General features: G+C 33.4%; 1 protein-coding gene across 1 annotated transcript; it reads left to right on the plus strand.

Moving 5' to 3' along the window:
• Positions 1-658: 658 nt before the first annotated feature.
• On the plus strand, positions 659-10,551 carry LOC149491404 (uncharacterized). The gene is made up of 9 exons (XM_089694449.1): positions 659-1,045; positions 4,004-4,201; positions 4,782-4,895; positions 4,993-5,112; positions 5,242-6,485; positions 6,624-7,818; positions 8,277-8,392; positions 8,650-9,037; positions 10,103-10,551. Exons 1-9 carry the CDS (start codon positions 892-894, stop codon positions 10,318-10,320), a joined length of 3,747 nt encoding a protein of 1,248 aa, XP_089550575.1. The 5' UTR covers positions 659-891; the 3' UTR covers positions 10,321-10,551.
• The last annotated feature ends 171 nt before the right edge of the window (positions 10,552-10,722 follow it).

Raw genomic sequence — 10,722 nt, forward strand, 5'->3', positions numbered from 1 at the left:
AATTAGTCTATGGCATTAAACCAAAGAAAATCTCTTTTGGACCTGTGTTTTGGACGGACATCGATTATTTGAATAATATTATTTCATACAATTTCAGATATAAATTAATATCAAGTACGATAAGATTTCAATACTTATTAGTTATTTACATATTTTATAACATGTATAAAATCATAATAATAAGAAATCCAACTAATTACTACTTTTTTTGTTTATTTAAATTTTCTATGATTTAAATACAAAAACGCAAAGCTGATGAAGTGAAGACCACAGGTGAAGAATAATTTTTCGTCATAAATACGCAAGATTTAAAATAAAGGTGATTTATAATAATTTACGTTTTAATACAATTTGTGCCTGAACCTATTACGTACATCCACTGTACATCCTTGACCTTACACAGTAAAGAAAGATGGATTAAATTTTCATCTTTAACGTAATTTTATCAGAATACCAAGAATTTATATCAATACAACGTGGAATATTTAGCAAGTTTTTATTACAGAATATTTATTTCGAAACTGTTGATCAATAAAAATAAAATTTATAAATTCCTCTGCAATCACAAGCAACTTGTGTAGTGTGTACCGACCATTAGATCATAGGGAACAGACTATTGTTCAACGCACGTTCTTCGCCGAATCGCCGAAATGCCGATCTTTAAACATAGATTATAGATACACCGGACACAAATAAAAATTAAAAACATTGAAACATATTTGACAACAAAAAGTGCTTTTTGGCGAATAAAAATGAAATAAAACGTATCCGAAATAACACTACACATTAAAGTGTGTAGTCTTTTAAATTATCGCTTAATTCCAAAAAAATATGTAACGCAATATTGACCATTCGGGCCTAAAATTAATGGTATAGACGCAGTAGTTTAATATGGATGCTTCGGCATCCGTAAAAGCAGATGCCGAATATAACAAATTGTTCAGTGTTTATGTAAAAATCCAAAATCCATTTGTTGCGACCAGCAAACATAGGAGTTCCGTGGTTAAATATACTAGGCTTTCAGAATTAGACTTGAATCCCAAGGGTAAGGAAACATTCTTTTATTTTACACTTTTTACCGTTCTAAAATGATGTTTATTGTAAATGAATATTGATATAATGAATGCTAAAATATACTATATTAGTAAGGATTTCAACTCGGACATGTATATGTTTTTTTTAAATGCATTATTATGTTATTTAATGAAGAAACTTGGTTCTTGTTTTATAGTTTGAACTTGAATAAAGATACTTAAATAATGTAGAAGAGAATAAATAAGCAAAAAAAAACTAGTTTGACCTAGCATTTTATATAATTATAATATCGTTAATGGCCTTATTATTATGAAATTGGACACCTTATGCTGTATTGGAGGTTATCTATAAAATCACCAAGTAGGGGCTTGTTATGTGCGGGTGTAATGAAAGATGAATAACTAGGCACAGGTTATATTTCGTTAACTACATATATTTATCGGTATGTAATTAATATTCGACCTATGCGACCAACCCGCGTCCCGACAAGCCCGTAACTGTTCATGTATAGCGCACGAACTGTTTATATACGAGTTACCGTGTGAACCTATGGTGTGAACTTTCTTAGTAGGTACTACACTTAAAATTCGGTAACTCGTAAATTGGCTTGTCGTCGCTACAATACCATGCATCTCAAATGTTCAGGTATATAATTTTATGTGCAACTGTTTTTATAGGTGCTCTCTATTATAAATAAATTTAAGCTATATTTTTGTAAATTACTGAGACAACAATATTCAGAAATAAACGGATACTAATGAATGCTTAAATATGTAATTATCTTCAATATCAATTATTTACATTCAAGTTAATAAATACAAAAATAAATAACTACTAATACACCTAAAAAATAATAATGAAACACTGCCACAGGTATTAGTTCATGTTTGTAAGTTGTAGTTCTTTGTCTTTTAAATCCATACTAATATTATAAATGCGAAAGTAACTCTGTCTGTCTGTCTGTTACTCAATCATGCCTAAACTACTGAACCAATTTTCATGAAATTTGGTATGGGGATATTTTGATACCTGAGAAAGGACATAGGCTACCTTTATTGCGAAATATGTACTTTTTATCCCGGGATTGCGTATCCCGGAAATCCCACGGGAACGGGAAGTTTGCGGGTTTTTCTTTGACTGTGCCGGCGAAGCCGCGGGCGGACACCTAGTACTTAATATAATCTATATGATACCCATTATTTCTTCAGTTGCCTTATTTAGTTTTGATGAGTTTAACAAATATTCATAAAATTTTATTAATATTCTCGATATATATATTAATTGAAACCATTCATACTTATTTGATAAAGTTTGTAAAAAAAAAATCTGAATACTAAGCTCCTGTTCTTGTGCCACACACAGCAGAAATGATGTCAACGAATTCACCCTATGTCTTTGAAGCTCAGCTGTGTGGTGCACTATATTCTTCACACTAACGTAATTAGCAGAATACATTGCAACCTTTGTAAAGCTGATACTGAAGCCTGTATTCCAACATGCATACCATAGCATAGCTAACTGTTTGTACAAGTACTACCAATGAATAAAAGATCATGGTTGGCTCTGTTACTATTATAATATTGTCAATATGGACTTACACATAAAACACCATAAATATATTTAACAACTAACTTACCGCTTTGAAGGCCGAATAAAACCTTCCTCTTGAATCTCTTAAAAAAACAGCATCAAAATCCGTTGCGTAGTTTTAAAGATTTAAGCATACAAAGGGAAATAGGGACAGAGAAAGTGACCTTGTTTTATACTATGTAGTGATAAAATAGGTAACAAAAAAAAATAACATAAGACTATCGTAATTTCTTCCTATACCTTTACTATTTTTTAACCTACAGTCTAAATATGTTTATGCATTTTCATCATTGAAACAAGAAACACTAATTTTGCCTCCTAGTGGTGATCATGTAATTAACTAACACACATTCCAAAACTGATATGTAATGGAGTACTTAACTATAGATGTAATATGAATGATCTAGAGACTGTAACCTCCTTTTTTTATTGATTGAATTCTTAAAAACTAAACAATTAAAAACAATACACTTAAAACCTAAAAGTACATTAAACAAAAATGAAACATATTTTATGTGCAACCCCTGAAAAGGTCTTGGCACTCAGCACAATGTCATAGTTCTAAAAACCATAGCTGATATTCTGCTAGAACCCATACCAAACAAAAAATATAAAAAGATAGTGATACATAACAATATTTAGATATACATACATATAATAGAAATAAAGTAAGTATATATAATTGATAGGCAACAACCATAACCTCTGTTATGGTCTATGGGCGATGCAACCTGCTTACCACCAGGCAGTGCGTCCGCTCGTTTGTCTCCCTATAACATAAAAAAAAATGAGATATGATCATGTAATATATAAAAAATAATAATAGTAGTTACATAAAATAATGATTGGATAGTATAGAAATAAAATCTCATCTTTTAAATGTGAAATCTTTCAACATTTGCAATGATTGATCATTGAAATGACCTTAGTTCAAATGTTAGAGTATAGTCTCTATTCTTAAACATACAATACATTCTGATTGTATCATGTACTTGTTTTTGTTCATTTGATTTTCTATTTTCATGCACAAGTTATGGTTATCAAGATACAAAAGTGAGTATGGAAAATCTTGTGTTATTCAACATTCACATTTGTTTGAGCTGTTTTTATGTTATAAAAAAAGGGAAATCATTGTGTATACTCCTTAATGTATATTTTAATCCAATCAGATTCGTTTATATGAGCCTTCTGTTGCTTTATTGTGTGATAACCACAAATGCTACATTTTAATACATATTTACAAAAAATGTGTTCTATATTAATCCCACAACATTCATTCATCCTCAGTCATCACAACTTGAACGTCCTGTGAGGAACTATTCACAAGTCACTCATTCATTCTTTTTCTTTCATTTTTTTATACTTTTTCATTTTACAGGGCCATGGACTGAAAACAAATACTCATTGGAACCAAGATTGCGCCGTATCATCGCGATCGAGGAGCCAAATGTAGAAACAACTAGATCTCTTAAATCCAATGTTGCACTCGCTCCAAAGATGTCCACCACAGGGTATTCTAAGAGGAAAATTGTAACCATCGAAGAAGATGAGGAGAAAAGCCTTCATCCAAAATTTTGTATGTACATACATTGAGTTATGTTATGTCAATTCAATTCAATATTTTAATCATGGCCTCATTGTGTTGCCACAATTTTGCCAATGTCCTGTAGTAACTGGGTTTGTTCAAGTCCAAAAAGTTTAGATTAGCTCAAACAGTTTCAAATTAAGCGGATATTTACAATAAACAGAAAATAAGCACAATATAACATATGTTTCCCAACACCAAATTAGTATATTGATTAGTATTTTGAACAATTGTATGTATTGCTTGTTGAAACTAACTGTATTATACTGTATGTTATTAGGAAGATGATGCTATTTTTTTTTTGTAATATTAATGCCTAGAACTTATTTATGTAAGGGAATAGCTAGGCAATAGCTATTTGAACATTGTATATTATATGAATAAACCGACCTATAAAGAAACATTTACAAATTCTATTGTGTAATTTCTTACATCTAATTTATTCGCCTCATGCAGTGACCCAACAAAGTTCGAGCCTTGATAAGGAGGGTTTATGACCAAAATAATTGAATATTATTAATGGGATTTTGTATTATAAAAATTGTATTGAAACTTATAATTTTTTTTACAGCACGTGATGTGAAAACCTCTTATTCCAAGATGATAAATCGAGCAGTAGAAACTGGTATGAAAGATCAGAAATTAACTCATAGAACCACATCAAGGTTATCAAATGCAACTAAATGTAAGTAACTTCCTATTCTCTGAATTATGTTCAATATAAATATTTGTTTAATTGAATAAAAAATATATTAATTAAATGAATTTATTTATACTTCCAGACTCCCCAGACACAAAGCAAAACACTAAAACAAATTCCTTAAGCGCTAGAAAGGAAATGAGTGTTCCTAACTTTAGAAGTAAGCAGACTAAAGAAAACGACCCACATTTGAAAGGTAAAGGTATGTGTCTTAAATTTTTATTTCAACAATAATAGTATAAAAAATACCGGCTGAAATGATAACCTCCTCCTTTTTTGAAGTCGGTTAAAAAGTAAATTTAATTCTTTTACGTTTTCTAATTTGTTCTAGAATCACATCGATATGTTCGAAATACAAATGCAACATCGAAAATTAATCAAAGCAAGAGAGTTAATGGAACTGATAGCGAAAGAGCAATCCAAACCATAAAAAATAAATTAAAAGAGGAAACAAAAGAAGTAATTAAAAGGATTGCGCCCAAAGACAAGTTTTCAAAAACATCACAAGAACAGAACCGAGTAAAAAGTTTAATGGTGAAAGAAATAAGTGAAAGAAAAAAGCCAATAACTGTAATACATGTACCACTTGAAGAAGATTTAACAAAGCAAGATTTGATAAACCAATTGTTAGCTGATGATTACATTGAAAAGGTTTATGAAAAAAATGTAGCAGATTGTATAAAAGAACTTGACGAAATTAACACTTTCAAAGATGTCAATGTAGGTACGGATCCTATTAAAACACTAGATCAGATTACTGAAACTGTCTGTGATTATACGCAAAACAGTCACTCAATTAGTGAGGAAATTAGAGATAAAACAACATTTGATAGTCTTGAAATACCAAATGTTACATTAATAAAAGATAAGGAACCCAAAGAAAATATAGTCAATTTCAATAGTCAATCACTACCTAATCTCAAAGCTCCCGCATTTACTGTTACACCGGATGTAAAAGAAAAAATCCAAAATGAACAATGCTTCCGAAAAAGTAGTTCCTACATTATAAGCACTGCAACACTGACATACACTACCAAACAAAAAATAAACTTCCATGTTGTTGAAAACGAAATTGATATGAATTTACCTGCATGCCCCGTGTCCTACCCAATTAATGTTATATCAGTTTATAAAAAAGAAATGAAAGATAAACAAGAGTGTGAAAATACACCTAACAGGCAGGAAGAACGAGACGCTAATAAGCAGCAGAGAAGTGATACACAACGCCTACGAAATAAATCGCCTGTATGCCCCAAGACCTATGATTGCCACCAATTAATGAAACCATCAGATATAATTAGCTCAATAAAGGCTGAGAATAGTTTAGTACCCAATGACTACATTAATGAACAGTTTCAACGCGAATTAAACTTTATTGACTCCTTTCTCGAGTCTCTGCAATATTTAGAAAATTGTTCCTTAACCGAAAATAGAATAACCCAGAGTAGTGTTGACGACCTAGTAAATAATACATATGATTTGAAGAAATTGGAGTATGATTCGTTTTTCTCCAAGTTTGAAAGTAGCCAGAATGTTGATGATCGCGAAACAATGGCTTCAAAGAGTCTTTGTCTGGTAAGTGTTTAATTTTTAAATGTAAACAATGTATGTCAAATAAACAATTTGGTAATATGCACTTGTGGGAATTGATTCATTTATTAATGATGTAACCGTAGAATTCTTACCAATAATATTTATTTTTAATTATTTCAGCTCAATTTACTCATACGCGATGAGCAAAGAAGAGCGAAGAACCTCTTGTTTGTGCTGAAGATGCGAGAGGACGCCCTTAAAGACTTTACGAAATCTCAAATTCTTTGGCTCGAAAATAGAAAAAAGCAAGATAATACCGATATTTCAACATTAAAAAAGAAACAACGAGGTGCTCTGTTGAAGCTACAACACGAATGTGGTGAAATGCAACGTATGCGTAAAGCTTTACTGACATTATCGGAAAAAAGGAAGGTAGCTCTAATGAAAACTAAGAGAAACATCGAGTTAAAGTTCAAGAACCCTGTTGATGTAGAGCAAATTATATTAGAGAAAAGAAAATTAAAGCGCAGCACAGCCACCGACAGAAATACGGCGCCACTGAAGTGTTTCGATTTGTCGAGCAGTGGATGTGAAGAAAGCACTACATCCCGGCCAAAATCTCTTACGCCAGTATGTATACTTAAACCGGCCATAGAAAGTTCTGGAAGTGCTGAAAAATGCATACAAACGGGTGACAGCATATTAGCTCCTACCACAGTGAACCAATCCACAAGCACCGCCGATGAAAACTTTGTTGTAGTTGATGGTGGCTATTTAAATATTCTATTTCAGAATTTGACTCTCCCCGAAATTTTTAGTAGTGGAAAACAATACGAAGTAAACGAAGAGGCTCTTAAAAATATAGTCGCAACCACAAATAGTCAACATGTTAATATAAAAGAGGGAGATGTTATCAAAAAGTTTATGGATCAGGTCAAGAGTCAAGATGCAGATAGATCGAGCAGTCCTTCGACAGCTCGCAGCTTAGTGGAGGAGTTGGATCTGTACTATAAAGGTTTATCGGAGAAGGAGAAGTCTCCGATATCGTCTCCCGAAGGCGTCATTACGTGTGAAGTGAAGGATGTCGGTGTGCAAATGTGTGACGAATCCAATTGGCAAGACGAAGCATCAAAGAGTGTGATTGAAGAGGTGTCAGTGAATAAGTCTAGTCTAGAATCTGTGGAGGTAGCCTGTGTGTGTGAACCGTTGTCGACAACAGCGGAGACGCAGTGTGTGAAAGGTAGAGACGAGCCCAGTGGCAGTGTGGCCGGACCACTGCCTGTTCCTGCTGGAGCGGCTGCGGTGGTGGAGTCTACGCCACCTGACCAGGCGACATGGAACCAACAGAAACTGTCATCATCGTCTACTTCACCAGGTATAGTAAAATAATGGTATTCATTGTTAAGTACTACTTATATTATTGTCTCATTTTATAAAATTTCAAATAAGCTTGCAATTATTCTATTTCAACTACAAAAACGTGCGATGAACCTTATAATTTTTATTTCTAGTATGTTTTTACACAAGATTCTTTGTAACTTAATTTTTAAAACCAGTAATATTTGTGATCAGCATTATTTGTCCTTCTATTATTCAATTCAAACATGCGTAAATATTCGTTAAAATTGGTTTTATTCAATTATTTAGAATGTATTCTGGTACTTGTACACTTATAGTTTAGTGGTATAGAACAAAAGGCTTTTATTCTTCAAATCATAGAAACTCATTCAGTTGCATATGACCTCTAAAACAAAAAAAGTCAGTATAATAAGCATTTCACCCATCTACTATGTATAGCATTAGGTATAGAAATGAAATGCGTTATATTTATAGGAGAAGCGAGTAGTATCGGCAGTCCGGTGCTATACCCGAGCGTGTCGTCGCTCGTGTCGCCCGCGCAGAGCGAGGCTGAGGAGCTTCGCAGGCAGCAGCTGGCTATTGAGCGGGAGGTATGTTTATATGCTATTTTGTTAAATATATGTGTAATCAGTATTTATTTGACCCCGACTGGCTAGTTTCTGGAAGCTTTTATTTTTTTGCTTTATCTAACGGGAGGAATTAATAAAAAATCATCAAAATCCGTTCAGTTGTTTTTAAGTTAGTGGTAAACATACTTCCATATGTTTAAATGTATATATCATTTGTCTATTTGCTCATCCCCACAAATAAGAGACAATTAACACTCAATATTTTCATATTTATTCAGATAAAGGCGTTAGAGCAGCAACAATGTCAGCTGCTGGTGGTCCGCGAAATACCGGACAAACCGCCGCCTCCATACACGCCACCTTCAGAAACGAGAGCTCCCAGACCGCGTAAATTCTCCGTAGACTCCACTATTGAAGAGAGAATCCACGAATACATTACAAAGTCAATTCCACCAGAGTTGGAGGACGCGGATTCCTTTGATGCATTCCTAAAGGACTATTGCCAAGAATCTCTGAGCATACAGAAGAAGGAACGAGGCGATAAGTTTTGGGACACCTGCCACGATCTGCCGCCAAAGCCCCAACTTGACGCGGAGAAGTTGGCCATCAAGACTAGTGCGGATTTGAAGGAAGTGCTTACTGGAGTGACTCCTACTATTGTTTCGGGTGAGTTACCTTTATTGTATTCAAGCTTTGCGCCCACAACATCGAGCGGTTTGTCCAAATTTAATAAATTATGTATTAAAAATATTACTCGAGAAAATAGTACATTTGTTGCATAGTTTTAAAAGATCTAACCATATTATGAAGAGACAGACACAGTGGAATGATACTTTGTTTTATAGTATGTAGGATATTTAAAGAAGTTACTTCCTAATTGACCAATATTTTATTTATCATAGCAAATTAGGTTAAACTTGGTCAAGGTTCATCAGAAAACTATAGAAATTTTAATATGTAACTTGTACATAGTTTACTTTTAATGTATGCATCATAATATATCAAACATCATTCGAAAAAATATACATACTTTCCTTTCTGATATTGCATCGAAATGGTTGTTATTATTACAGTATTTTGTTTGCGCATAATATATGTGATGAATTTATAGCTTTATAGGCTGTAACTAAACAGCTTTAACTGACTGACTGACTGGTCATATTCCTTTCTTTTTAAAAATATTTTATAATTTCTAATTGTTATGTCTAGTTTTTAATTCTTTCATCTGTATATTTGTATGTAAAACCACACCTTTAAGCCTTGTTTCCACTTGAGCATGCTCAGGCGAATGAGCGGCTCGGCCAAATGAGCCGCTCATTCGCCTGAGCATGCTCAAGTGGAAACAAGGCTTTAGACAGGGTTTATGACCTACTTTGAACTGACAGACATAATTCAAAACACTTATTGAGAATTGGTGACAATACAATATCTTCATGAGTTCCTCTGATACAACTGTGTGTTTTAGTTTTTAAACTAATTATTTACTTAATTATAAAAATACTAGCTTTGCGCCCGCGGCTTCGCCCGCGTTTTCATAGAAAATCCTACATAGTTCCCGTTCCCGAGGGATTTCCGGGATAAAACCTAGGTCGGTCGAATCTCTCAAGTTGGATCGAACTGCACATGGTGTGCGAATTTTATTATAATCGGTTAAGTGGTTTAGGAGTCCATTGAGGACAAATATTGTGACACGAGATTTATATATACATATTAAGATTTATTCGTATGCAGGTGTTGGCGCGAGACGGTCAGACCACATCGACGACATTCTGTTCGCCGAGTGGCGGCGCTGCGAGCCCGAGTGGACCTCGCTCCACACCGACGAAGTCATCGTCAAGAACCAACTCTTCGAGAGCATCTTCCAGAAAATCCTCACAGAAACCATAGACGAATACAAGAAAACGGTCCTCGCCAACAAAAACCCCCCACAAGTCAATGTCACACTTTAAGCGTGCTATGTTATAGCTCTAGCGTAATTCTTCAGTTAAATGTTGTAATCCACGTTATATTCCACGTTGAATGTTCGTTGTTCTAGTAGAAATGTGTATTCAAACGTCGATCAATTGTTTGTTAAATTATTTATTTTAGCGATAATATTGGAAAATATCACATAGTGCTTACAATTTATACTCGCTAAATCTATAAATATTTTATTCATTAAGCATGGTAATATTGTATTACAGTAAGGGCCGATTTTTCAATGCTTGGATAAAACTTATCCGTCCAATAAAGTATTACACGATAATATTAAAATGTCACGTAAACTGTCAAATACGGGCAATTAGAACACGTTTTTAAAATGGTAGTTTTATACATTATTCGACGAATAAGTTTTATCTAAGCATTGAAAA

Source organism: Colias philodice, chromosome 1 (assembly GCF_061535455.1).
Source record: "Colias philodice isolate Cphi_HAF_F1 chromosome 1, ilColPhil1 Martin Lab GWU primary, whole genome shotgun sequence".
In the NCBI taxonomy this organism is placed as follows: domain Eukaryota; kingdom Metazoa; phylum Arthropoda; class Insecta; order Lepidoptera; family Pieridae; genus Colias; species Colias philodice.

Excerpts from the sequence above, each read along its gene's own strand:
- LOC149491404 (XM_089694449.1), top strand. The coding sequence starts at position 892 with ATGGATGCTTCGGCATCCGTAAAAGCAGATGCCGAATATAACAAATTG. Across the intron at positions 4,202-4,781 it reads AAGCCTTCATCCAAAATTTT|CACGTGATGTGAAAACCTCT; the intron begins GTATGTACATAC and ends TTTTTTTTACAG. Across the intron at positions 4,896-4,992 it reads GTTATCAAATGCAACTAAAT|ACTCCCCAGACACAAAGCAA; the intron begins GTAAGTAACTTC and ends TTATACTTCCAG.